The sequence below is a fragment of the Alosa alosa genome, chromosome 11, assembly GCF_017589495.1.
Source record: "Alosa alosa isolate M-15738 ecotype Scorff River chromosome 11, AALO_Geno_1.1, whole genome shotgun sequence".
In the NCBI taxonomy this organism is placed as follows: domain Eukaryota; kingdom Metazoa; phylum Chordata; class Actinopteri; order Clupeiformes; family Clupeidae; genus Alosa; species Alosa alosa.
The window spans coordinates 33,850,882-33,864,067 of NC_063199.1; the positions used below are offsets into that span (position 1 = coordinate 33,850,882).

Here is a 13,186-nt window from a genome sequence, read left to right on the forward strand (position 1 = left end):
AAGAATTTAGTTACTTTTCGAAATTCATCTAGTAGTGAGTCATCCAACACAATACTTGATTTCAGCCTTCCCGCTCTGACAAATGTATGAAGTTCTCCATTATGAGCATGCAGGAACATTGTGACATTTATCAGGCACAAGGATGGTGCCGCTGTTTTCAAATATCCTGTAGATGGCGACAAATACTCAATACAAATGATCATTCAAATAATATAAAAGTTTTCCTAGCTCCTCAAAGTGCGTGGACGTACTAACCAGAAACGAATCTACCGACAGTGATGGCATGACAGATTTTTCTTAATTAATACAGTATATACTTCACATTGGTTTCTATTGCATTTTGCCCTTTGTTCGTATAGACGATGTATGTATTTGAATTTACAAGTCTTTTCTTCAGCCATAACCCCTTGTCAGGGACCTCAAACCTAGGATATCTAGGCCTATGTGCTGTAGCTACTCAGGCAACAATATCCCTTGTATAGCCTATCACTGTACAAGGAGCTGCGTCTGTTATATTCAGCACCCAAAGCCTTGATATGCGGTATGTAATGTGGTAGATGAGTAAACGCGGGCGCTGAATTAATAATATACTGCCAGCCCGGTTGTTTTCATAGATGAAACTAGACTCAACGTTTTATTAGAATGTCATGTCGCATGGCTTTGGATACAAATTGTCTTGAAGCTCTAGGGTATGTTGGATATCATATTAGCCTATATTGTACAATCAATTGTTGCCCGAGGTCTCCTCTGCAAGGTAGCTTGAATGTTATTTCTCATTGTTGTAAGTCGCTTTGGGTAAAAGTATTTATTTTCACGTCTTCATACAGTGTCGTGTGAGGTGGGTTACGGGTGTGGGCGACGTCTGGTTTAACACGAAAATGTAGCGCCGGAAGTGGCAGAAAAACAAAACTGCAGTGGATACACACTGTTGTCCATGTTGAGTTTCCTGAGTATGTTTCATCGTAGGTTGACATGTGGAGGATTTGGTTGTGTACGTCATCCATTCATTGCGCATTCATTCAGTAGCGAAATAAAACATTATGACGGCTGATTATTCCCATGCTATTGATTTCCCTGTAGCCTACATGTTTCTTTCTGCCAACTTGAGTCAACCAAAGGGATTTTTAGATTATTTTCTCGTACTGTTTGTGACAGATAATATGCCGTTCATAACACATTAGTCTAAATATTAAGGTATTATTTTACATATTAGAGTGGCTTGTGTTTTGGGGGCTATCAGAGACCGTGGATAACTACCTACGCGAACAGAAAAACAGCCTTTAATATAAGCCACTTTAATATAACTGTTTCAAGTATTTAGTCTATCATATACTAACCCTGCGAATGCACTTTTAACAGTTAATATGCCATTTCGTTCATTCAGTAGGAAGATTAAAAACAAGAAGTCTACTTTACAAAAACAAGTCGTTGCGCACTTTATTTCACGAAGCAGTTCTTACAGATATGCAGCCTACACTAAATCTAGTCGTACATTTCATTCATGGATGTAATTTCTGTGACAAAATAAAAAAGTCATGGCATTGTTCACAGTAGGTTTCTGCATTAAAGTGCATACAAATACTGATAGGCTTGACTGGTCATACATGTAATGTAGCTCATGTAGTCATGTAGCTCTGGCTATGGCGCACCTGTAGAGTCCATTCACAAACACTTGAGTAGGAAAAAGTTGCACAACGCCCCGCGTGGACAGTCACACATCTTGCCGATGCGAGCTCCTTTCCGCACAGCGCACTGCTCACCTACATCACACTGGAGAGTATACATAACATATTTCTCATCACACACATCACACTGGAGAGTATACATAACATATTTCTCATCACACACATCACACTGGAGAGTATACATAACATATTTCTCATCACACTGTAGAGTATACATAACATATTTCTCATCAAATTTTCTGGATAACAAATGACCATAAACACGTGCCAACTAGTCCCAAATACCTTAGTTATAATATCTACAAGATTATTTTTGAACAAAAAAAACAAAAAAAAAACTATGGAGATATAACCAAGATTAGTAAACATGTGCATTCACTCACACCTCATTTAAAGTACTGGAAACAATGAATATCACAAGTAGACGAAACTAAATTACCGTTGGGACTTTTCCAAACTTCTTCTCCCACGGATTCACTCTTTTTGTCTGCAGTTTCTCTAAGACCTCTTGAAGAGCGCCGAGCTGTCGAAGCAAAATAATGCAATAGAGCCTAAAATCATCCGAAGTCAGGCTTCTCATTCACGTTATATAATCGACATCGTAAATTAACATTACCACAAATTAGTCTGTGCCCAGTATGCCATGCTAATGTGATAGTCTGTGCGTAAACTTAACAGTATGCCATGCTAATGTGATAGTCTGTGTGTAAACTTAACATTATGCCATGCTAATGTGATAGTCTGTGCGTAAACTTAACAGTATGCCATACTAATGTGATAGTCTGTGCGTAAACGTAATATTATGCCATGCTAATGTGATAGTCTGTGCGTAAACTTAACATTATGCCATACTACTGTGATAGTCTGTGCGTAAACTTACAAGTTGTTTTTCGGATGTCAAGTTCGGGTCTTGCTGATAATAGTCTCGAATCGCTCTTGCGTTCACATCCACATCCCCGTCGGAGTCGTTTGTTTCAGCACCACTCAAGACGAACAGCAGCGCCGCGCAAACAACAGCCCGTGTCCAGCAGTTGGAGCTCTCCATGGTTCTGGTAGCAAAATGTTTTTTAGCGCTGGTGCGCGCAATATAGTCTCCCTTTCCTCCACGATAGACGCTTTAAATGAAATGTATCTGCAGTCTGTGTGGCTTTTTATCTAGTCCTACACCGTTTGCAACCACACGAAGGTGTTTCGCTCCGCCTCAGGCATTGAATTCTCTCGTGCGTAAGCGAAATCCCTCATTACGTGAACGCGCCCGACATTTATTTCCATCAAGTGTATGTATGGCGCCTGGGGCAAGTTTTGTTCTAGTTGACTTCTGTTAATCAGATGAATGGCTATGTGAAAGACATGTTTGTGGTGGTGAAAATTCAGTTGCATTTGAATGTATGCAGGTGTAGCATAATACATAAACCAGATTTATACTGCTACAAAGTCGCCAAACCACCAGCGACCATAAGATCCAAGAAATCGAAAAAAACTGGCTCATGGCTGATGACATGAGCGGCGATGACATGTTAAGAAGCATATTATACTGTAAGACGTCCTCAATTGTTTGATTGTAACGAATCTATATTTAATCGGATTAAAAAGATTAAAATCATCCTGTGGTTCAGTAACTTTTTTCCAATTGACAATATCCAAGCATATATAATTTTCCAGGCAAGGTTTACAACTACCATGCGAGTATAGTATATTTCTTAATGTACGTTTAAACATTGGGAGAATTCCTAGGGGGAAAACAATCATCACTACAATTGGAGTTGTTTTGATGCTCCACCCAGTTGCAGAAGTCTAGACGTGTCCATGTCTCAATTCTTTGTCAACGGTGATTTCATGGAGAAAAATTGCTTTTGGCGGTGGGTCCATTTAACCGAGAGAAATATTAATAACGAAACATTGCAAGTACGTCAGCTTTCTGTGCATGTTAATAGGTGTCAGGTCTTCACTCTAACGTGTTGCGGCTCTCCAAGCTCTCTGCTATATTTTTCAGAAATTAGTTGCGCATTTGTTATCATTTAACTTTCGTCTCCGACAATAGTGCAATTTCAGAGTAAACATTGCACAGCGTGCGGAGTAAATTTTGCCCGAGAGGAAATGGTTGTAATATTCAATTTCTCACCAGGACATCAGGAAAGCTATTAAAATTAGTGGCATGAGGAGGCTAACCGGCTGCGGGGTGTCCATTCATATTTCCACAGCACAACCCATTAACATCCAATAGGGAAAAAAATGCTGTGACATTTTCATCATGGCAACGTAGAGATGGTGATAAGTTTGTAAATATAAAACTCTCTCTGACAACAACTCATGAGTTCAAATATCAATTCAATATCGAAAACATCACTTTTGTAATAGTCAAAGTAGTCAACATTCTTGCTGTATTCTTGATATGTTTCATTCTTAAATTATGCAGAAGCGTGACAAAATACATCACAGTGTGCAAATATTGAACAGGGGTGAAAGGTGTCTGACACCAATGAAAGCATTGCCCTAATACCCTCATTCAGCACTGTACAAATATGTGTTCAAGGTAGACACACATCGGGCAGGCAGACTATATTGTAAAAAAGACTGTGGATCAGTAAAATATTCCATTAGTATCAACAAGCGATTTCATGACAGCCTCTCATTTGATATTTGCCGTATTGTATTATCTTGCTATGTCTGCATGTTGCTATGTTTGTATGTTATGTCATTTTTCTATAGCATGTTGTTTACATTTTATCAATATCCTAATCAGAAAGCCATGAAATGTCCCTCAACAAATTAATTTTGAGGGATTTTTTTTTCATTCCTCATTTCAGGCCATTTGGGACCTTTACTGTCACATCAAAGAAACAAAGAAGTGTCCTACTTAACCAGGTTGGAGGGGAAGAGCTACCTCAGCATCCTAATGGGTATCAAATCAGACTTGTTTTCATTTGTGTTGTGTAACAACTGACGAAACATAAAATATATAAATATATGTAACACAGGGTGCTGCACCATTTCTATCAGAGTAGCAGCAGGTCTGCCATGGCAAATGTTTAAACCTGTTTTCACACTGTGGTCTGAGGTGAAGCATCGAGTGAAGAGCTCAGGCGTTCTCCAAGGGGACGATTTCACACTCCCTCACAGTGCCATTGAGGATGAGTCAGGGACGGCTCTTCAGCCGACAGCTCAGACCTTCTAGTGAAATGGCGGCAGCCTCAGCATGCAAGGGCTACCTGTCTTTACCATGTACACTGACCTGTCTTTACCATGTACACTGACCTGTCTTTACCCATGTACACTGACCTGTCTTTACCCATGTACACTGCTCTGCTGTCAGGCTCTGAGAAGCAGACCTCAGTGTGGGGCGAACTGTGGCAGCCTAACTGTAAAAAAACCTCAGCAGGTAGCTGGGATTAGAGCTCTTTCTCATGTTGTCCCCTCATGGCTCAGAAGTATACACCGACCATCTATGACGAAGGCTGCCAAGGTGACCCTCTCCACAGGCAAACACTTGTTGCCAAGTACACCATGGCAACTCCTCACCTGTAGAGAAGGAGAGTCAACGCACAGGAGTGTGAGAGAGGCAAGTCCAGGGTTAAAGATGCCTTCCGCAGGCCTGGTGCTTTTAGGGGCGGATTTGGGGAGTTTTCACAGTGTGATGAGAGATCCTGCTATATATAGCCAGGCAGAGAGGGGTGAGTGAAGGGGTTTAAAACGCTCCCCTTGTTCCCATGCCATCTCCGCTCTGTGCTATGGGGCATGATTTAGCTGCTATTTGTCTGCCTGGGATCGGCTTAAGCACTCTGCCCACATTCTAACCACTTGGCTGTGAAATGAAAAACGTCAGAGCTCTGGTTCCCTCTGTCCTGACATCCACATCTAGGACAGCCACTGAAAAACTTATTGGGAGAGCCAAACTTTGGGGGTCATAACGGCTGCCCCCTAACACAACAGTTGTGTGTACCATGTGTGTGTGTACCATGTGTGTGTCCTTTTCCACCAACGCCATTCAGAGAGCCTCTGATCTGACAGGTTACCAGATTTGAAGTGATGCTGATATTCAAAACCATTTCATGAGCATGAATGTCTTCCACAAGCTACAATTGTCATTATATCATTCATAAAAGCTTTATTGTTGCATAAATCGGCATCAAGCAGTAACATCTGAGTCTTTTCTTGTCCGTTGAGTCACTGGTCAGGCTCAATGATGTAACTATGACAACGCTTTCGCCCAGATGTTGCTCCATGTTCTTCTAACACAAGGTCAAGTCCATGAAATGGGGTTAAAGGGAACCAATATTGATAGATGCCTTACATGAGCAATTCAGGGCTGTCAATGCAACAAGGATTACTCTTACTTTGTCAAAGTCAACAATCGCCGTTCGGCTCTGGAATAAACGATCCATCACACTGGCATTTTCAATTGAACACTGTGCAGCATCTAGCCTCAAGATGAAGTAATCAAACACCTATCAGGTAAATGACTCATTTATTTTGCCCAACCTTTAATTACTTTTAGGTAGCTCCTTTAATTGCATTGAATTAACCTTAAATTGCCTTTTTTTCTGAACTCTGGTGGAATTTTTTGAGGATCCAATGTATCTGAAACAAGGATAGTGTCAAAGACCAGTAGATCACCATTATGCTAACTTACTACTTTGGACTATACATACAGAATTTTCCAGAAAGCTTCTTTGATTTTCATCTGCCCCGTCTTTGAACAGTAACCTAGTGTTTTCGTAAGAGACACTGAAGTTGCCTAACATATTGACTCCCACTGGCATGCCATAAAAAGAATGGTACCCCATAATTACAGAGGAGGCAGCTCAACGATTAGTAATTCATACAGGATCAGACAACCACAATCATTTGGTTTGGTCTGGTGCACTGTAGTCAGGCGCTTCATGGAAGTCAGATAAGAGCCTCGGCACTGTGATGTAGGTCAGTGATTACGTTTTTTTCCATGGCATCCTCATAGGAGTCCTCCATATGACCTCAGTCAGGTTCTTTTCACCAGAGTGGGATATCTCTCTCTGTGTGAGTGTTTTATTTGCCACCGGAGAAATGGCGTCAACGCCCCGGGCCTGATGCTGATCCTCAACACTACGGCTCTGATTGGCTGCAGGGGCTTGGAATTTAAAGGCCATGTCACTTACAGATCTCCATAGCAGCTGTGCCATCTCTCACTGTGACAGGCAGCTCAGCCCTGAAAGCAAGAGGAACGGCGTAGAGCAGGAGTCCACAGCACATCCCCATGGGGACAGCTGGCCTCTGCACTCTGCGTTGGTCATGTTAACACTTCCACTTGGCCTCTGTAAGATCTGGTCACAAGCTGTTACCACAAACAGACATTCAATATGGGATAAATATAGTAAATGAAGCCAATTATCTTATAATTGCCACGTAGAATTGTGAATAACTTTACAGGGAAATTGTTCAAAGGCAGTTTTTTTTCATGACTAATGAGTTGAAGCCCCTTTGTGTGAAAGCTCGTAATGGCATTTGGTGTATTCTAAACGAAGACAACTTTATTGTCATATGGCAATTTATACCTTCAAAAAGCTCCACAAATTGCGAATTGCTCAGTTCTGTATTGTGTGCTTGTGTGTGCGTCTGTTGTCTTTTGAAGCCAATTCCCAGATGAGAAACACTGACTTTCTGTGGGGGAGGAACCCTCATTAGCTTCTCTCAAACATCTCTCCCTTTCCTCTTTCCAGGCAGTCTGTTTGATGCTTTTCATTTCAGATATTCAGGGTTTTTCACCACGTGTCCAAGTGTTAAGGGAGCTTTGCTCACGTGGTGCGATGGCCTGATGTAGCCACCAAGTGAACGTGGGTGTTAAGCTTTGCCCTTATTCTTCATCAAATCCCTCGTTGGAGGTTGAAAACTGTACTGAAAATGGTCAATTCTAAGACATCAGTAATATTGCTGGGGTGATTGGGGTGTATTGAAGAGTTTGTCTGTATAGGAATCGAGTGCATGCAGCCAAATACATGTAAATGCATTCAGTCATAAGTTGAGTTTCCTATTTATGCCATTTATATTTAGCAGAAGCTGAAGTCATGTTGACATGATTTGCAGCAGATCTAACATGTCACTTACATGTCGTCATTCTGTCTTCCACATTCATGAAAGGTTTGGTATGAATGTTGAGTCATGTCTCATGAAACAGTCATGAATGCTTTATGTGCAGTTTATGACAGCTGCTATGAATGTGTTATGAACTCACCTGTCAAGTAAAGTGTTACCAATTTGTCATATATTCATTAGATATAAAGTGAAATATTTCAAGCAATTTTTTGTTTTAATCTTGATGATTACGGTATCTCAAAATATTAGAATACAGAAATGTCTATCTTTTAAAAAGAAATGAACTAATCTGACTAGTCTGATTTATCTAACATAGTTAATTTATACACTCAATACTTGGTCAGGCTGCTTTTGCACAAATAATAGTAATAATAATAATAATAACTTCAATTTATATAGCGCCTTTCAAGATACCCAAGGTCGCTTTACAAGAGTGGGAGTAGGGGACCAGGGGCAGGGTAGGGGTTAAGGGAGGGTAGGCAAGAGAGAAGAGGTGTGTTTTGAGGTGCTTTTGGAACTGTGTCAGAGAAGTGGCGGAACGGATAGGAGGGGGCAGGGTGTTCCAAAGGGTAGGGGCAATTGCACAGAAAGCCCTGCCACCAAAGGTCTTGAGTCTGGTGCAGGGAGTGGAGAGGAAGTCCTTGCTGGTGGAGCGCAGGGACCGTGACTGGGTGTACGGGTGGAGGAGGTCAGTGATGTACTTGGGTGCCAGTGAGTGAAGTGATTTGTAGATGAGGAGGAGGATTTTGTAACTGATGCGTTGTTTGATTGGCAGCCAGTGGAGTTTCTTAAGGATGGGGGTGATGTGCTGCCAGGGCTTGGTGTGGGTTAACACCCTGGCAGCTGAGTTCTGGACATACTGCAATCTGTCTAGGGCTTTGTTGGGCAGCCCAGACAGGACACCATTGCAGTAGACCAGACGGGAGGTGACAAATGCATGAATGAGAGTTTCGGTGACTGAGTCGGTGAGTGACGGCCGGAGTCTTGAAATGTTACGGAGGTGAAAGAAGGCAGTTTTGGTGATGCTCTGGATGTGGAAACTGAATGAGAGTGTGGAGTCCATAATGACGCCCAGGTTCCGCACTTTGGGAGATGGGGAGGTGGGACAGCCGTCGATGACCAGGGTGAGGTCTCCAACCTTCCTGAGCAGTGGTGCTGGGGCCACCACCATGAGCTCTGTCTTCTTGGTGTTGAGTTTCAGAAGGTTGTTGGTCATCCAGGTTTTGATATCATGCAGACAGTTGTTGAGTTGTATTGGTGGGAGTTGTGAGGAGGGCTTGGTGCTGACATACAGTTGGGTGTCGTCTGCATAACAGTGGAAACTGAGTCCATGGTTGCGGATGATCTGATCGAGGGGGAGCAAGTAGATGGTAAAGAGGAGGGGGCCAAGGACAGATCCCTGGGGGACGCCATGGTTAACTGTTGCAGTGGTGGAGTAGGAGCCTTGCAGAGTGATGTATTGTTTACAGTTGGAGAGATAAGACTGGAACCAAGAGAGAGCAGTGTCGGTAAGGCCGATGAGCTCAGAGAGACGGGAGAGGAGGATGGAGTGGGAAATGGTATCGAAGGCAGCAGAGAGGTCGAGGAGGATGAGGATGGAAACAAGGCCGTTGTCTGCAGCTATCAGGAGGTCATTTGTTATTTTGATGAGGGCGGTTTCGGTGCTATGATGGGGTCTGAAGCCCGATTGGAGAGGTTCAAAGAGCTCATGGTGGGACATGTGATGTTGTAGCTGGGCAGCCACTGCTCTTTCCAAGATCTTGCTCAGGAACGGAAGGTTGGAGATCGGACGGTAGTTGTTGGGGTCATCTGGGTCCAGGCCTGTCTTTTTGAGTGTTGGGGTCACGGCCGCCAACTTAAAGCTGGAGGGTACCACACCAGAGCCAAGTGAGGCGTTGATGATGTCAGCCACCGGGGGGTAAATGGTGGGGAGACGGCCTTCACAAGGGTCGTGGGTAGTGGATCCAGACTGCAGGATGAAGTCCCGGCTTTGGTCAAGAGGTCGAGGACTTGATCAGCATCCAACAGGGAGAAGGTGGAGAGGCGGCGCTGTGGTGGGCAGGCAGAAGGATGGTACATGTCCTGCAGAGGTAGTGTGGCCGGCAGGGAGGGTGTGGATGCCTGGAGCTGCCGGTGGATGATGGCCACTTTCTGGTGGAAAAAGTCCAGGAACCTGGAGCAGAGGTCACGGCATCAGAGGGCTGCGGAGCCGTCGGGAGGGTCAAGAAGGCGTTGATGGTGGAGAAAAGCATTTTCGGATGCTTTTGTTGGCTGTTTATAAGTGTGGAGTAATGGAGTGTTTTTGCCTGGGTGAGAGCCTCTTTGAAGCACTTGATGTGGTCTCTGTAGGCTTCGAGGTGGACAGTGAGGCCGGATCTTTTGTGAAGCCTCTCAAGCCGGCGCCCCATGGACTTAAGCCTTAAGACTTAAGGTTGGCAGCTAGGGTGTTAGCCAGCGTAGGTATACACACACGCTTTGTGTTTCTGTATGTGATAGACCTTTTTGTAGGCTGCTTAGGGAGGGACACTGGGACAGAGAACAGGATGGCTTGGTGGTCGGAGACAGCCGGGTCCGTGCAGCAGAGATGGGAGGGGCTTAGGCCAACACAGCACACCAGATCCAGGGTGTGCCCCTTGGCATGTGTAGGGCCCTGTAAATGTTGTTTAATGTCAAAGCAGTCCAACAGTGAGAGGAAATCCACAGCGAAGGAACAGCTGCTGGAGTCTACATGGATGTTAAAGTCACCCAGTATGAGAGTAGCTGGGGACATGGGGCAGACCAAAGCCAGCAGGTCCGAGAACTCCTGTAGAAAGCAGGAGGCTTTCGGGGGGCGGTAGACAAGAACCACCTGGAGCTGTGTGGCACCAGACAGCGTGAAGTGGAGGCACTCAAATGATGATGTTGTGACTGGGATTTCTTTTAACAGGATGTCAGTGCGGTGTATAACAGCCAGGCCGCCACCACAGCCGCAGCTGCGAGGCTTTTGGATGTAGGAATATCCAGAGGGAGTGGCTTGATTGAGTGTGATAAATTCATGGGGATTCTGCCATGTTTCAGTCAGGCAGAGAAAGTTTTATCCAGAATTATTTTGTGGAGGAGTAAGGCCTTGTTGTTGAGTGAGCGAACATTCAGTAGCATAAAAGAGGCAAATGGAGGCACTGTGATAGCAGACACAGTATTGGCCGCCACACTAACCAGGGGGCACTGTGATAGCAGACACAGTATTGGCCGCCACACTAACCAGGGGGCTCAGAAGGACAGGTGGTGGGCACTAACCAGGGGCTCCAGGTGGTGAAACATTGGCGATGGAGGAGTCAGCCGGCGAGTTTGCCCTGACGCGCCGGCACAGCCATAGTTGTAGCCAGGTAAACAAACTTATGCCTGGTAGCCCGATGCACGTAGGGTGGACGGCGCAGGAGCCCGGAAAGGGTGCGGGATGATGTTCCTGAGTTTCATTGAGGAGTATTTGAAACGAGACATGATGAGATGTTCGGTTGTTAGCAGCCTAGCTTGGCGTGCTACTAGCTCCAGGCGAGTTGACAAGCCGGGAACGAGCCGCAACTGTAGCCCTCCGACGAGATGATTGTACGGTACTAGCTCCAGGCGAGTTGACAAGCCGGTGAACGAGCCGCAGCTGTAGCCCTCCGACGAGATGTTTGTACTTTGTCCAAGCGGTACAGCAGCCAGCCAAGATGGGACCAGGCCATCCACGTTGGAGCATCCACGGTAGGAGAATTCCAATATAACATTAGTAGTTTAAACAGCCAGGAGAGATGGAAAGGTCGGATGCGAGAAGCGGCGACAAACACGCCAGCGTCCTCTCCAAATGACTGCATCAATGTGACGTGGTATGGAGGCAATCAGCTGTGGCACTGCTGAGGTGTTACGGGAGCCCAGGTTGCTTTGGTTGTGGCCTTAAGGTCGTCTGTATTGTTGGGTCTGATGTCTTTCTTCCTCCTCTTGACGATACCCCATAGATTCTCTTTGGGGTTTAGGTCAGACAAGTTTTCTGGCCAATCAAGCACAGTAACCTGGTCTCTGATTCAGGAGTGGCTTGACACTAGGAATGTGCCACTTGTAGCCCATTTCCTGGACACGTCTGTGCGCGTGCGCAGACTCCAGCCTCAGTCCACTCTTTGTGAAGTTCCCCCAAGTTCTTGAATCAGCTTTGCTTGACAATTCTCTCAAGGCAACGGTCATCCTTGTTGCTCGCACACCTTTTCCTACAACACTTTTCCCTTCCAGTCAACTCACCATGAATATGCTTTGATACAGCACTCTGTGAACCGCCTGCCATTTCAGCAATGACCGTCTGTGGCTTACCTTCCTTGTGGAGGGAGGCAGTGAGTGTCTTCTGGACAACTATCAGGTCAGCAGTCTTTCCCATGATTGTGGTTGTGTTTACTGAACTCTCTATTTTTTTGAGACCCACCTGTATAATTGACATAATGTAAGTTACTTTGGATAAAAGCATCTGCTAAATAAATACATGTAAATATATTAGTACAATCTGATTTTATAATTTTGTGCACCTGGGTAATCTCTTTGTAACAGAATGCACTCAGATCACCCAGACTGAGAACCCACCTCTGGTTCTACCAAAGTCTAGTTCTAGTCAAGTCAAGTCAAGTCAACTTTATTTCTATAGCACATTTAAAAACAACTGAGTTGAACCAAAGTGCTTACAAACAAACATAAAACAATGACAATGGTACAACAACAATAATAATATAACATGAGGGGGATAAATAAATACTTAAAATAATAAACAAATTATTCAAAAATAAAATAAAGAATAAAATATGTACCTATGTATGTGTGTGTGCCTGTTAGAGGACCTTAAGGGAAGTGTGTGTATGTGTGTGTGCCTGTTAGAGGACCTTAAGGGAATGTGTGTGTGTATGTGTGTGTGCCTGTTAGAGAACATTAAGGGAAATGCTCCAGAACAAGTCTATGAAGCAGCAGATTGTTCTGTGCACTGCAGAGTGATGCTCAAACTGGCCAATAGTAAAACTGTAAAATCATTTCTTGTTAAAACTTTACAATAGGTAGCAAAGTCTAACTAAACATAGTGGATATAAAGCAGTTCTGCACAGAACAATCTGCCACCTCATAGACCACTGAGCGATGGTCAAACTGGCCGATAATGATGCTGTTAAAGGTGTATGGAAATGTTGGAAAATTAACGTTCTAAAGAATATCTGGGTTCCTTCAGAGCCTTATAGATCTCTCTATAGGGCTCTGGGTTCATTGAATTCAACATGGAATTGTAGAACCTTGAATTGTTGCAGAATTGAATCTTTTGTCAGAATGTGGTACGGCTGAAGGAACCTTTTAGAAACTAACTATTCATCCCATGGCATTTAGATCTTACCTACTTCAAAGGTTATCTGTAAATTAATGTTTTCTGATAGTGATACTGAATAAATCCTGGT

General features: G+C 44.0%; 1 protein-coding gene across 1 annotated transcript; it reads right to left on the reverse strand.

The window, feature by feature from the left end:
• Positions 1–1,408: 1,408 nt before the first annotated feature.
• On the reverse strand, positions 1,409–2,866 carry cart2 (cocaine- and amphetamine-regulated transcript 2). Its single transcript, XM_048257443.1, has 3 exons — positions 2,566–2,866; positions 2,125–2,208; positions 1,409–1,770 (listed from the first exon to the last, which is right to left on the reverse strand). The coding sequence occupies exons 1-3, from the start codon at positions 2,728–2,730 to the stop codon at positions 1,663–1,665; spliced, it is 357 nt and encodes a 118-aa protein (XP_048113400.1). The 5' UTR covers positions 2,731–2,866; the 3' UTR covers positions 1,409–1,662.
• Positions 2,867–13,186: the final 10,320 nt, after the last annotated feature.

Coding starts and splice junctions, on each gene's coding strand:
- cart2 (XM_048257443.1), bottom strand. CDS start 2,730: ATGGAGAGCTCCAACTGCTGGACACGGGCTGTTGTTTGCGCGGCGCTG. Junction 2,209..2,565: donor TGACATCCGAAAAACAACTT/GTAAGTTTACGC, acceptor TTGCTTCGACAG/CTCGGCGCTCTTCAAGAGGT. Junction 1,771..2,124: donor AGTTTGGAAAAGTCCCAACG/GTAATTTAGTTT, acceptor TATACTCTCCAG/TGTGATGTAGGTGAGCAGTG.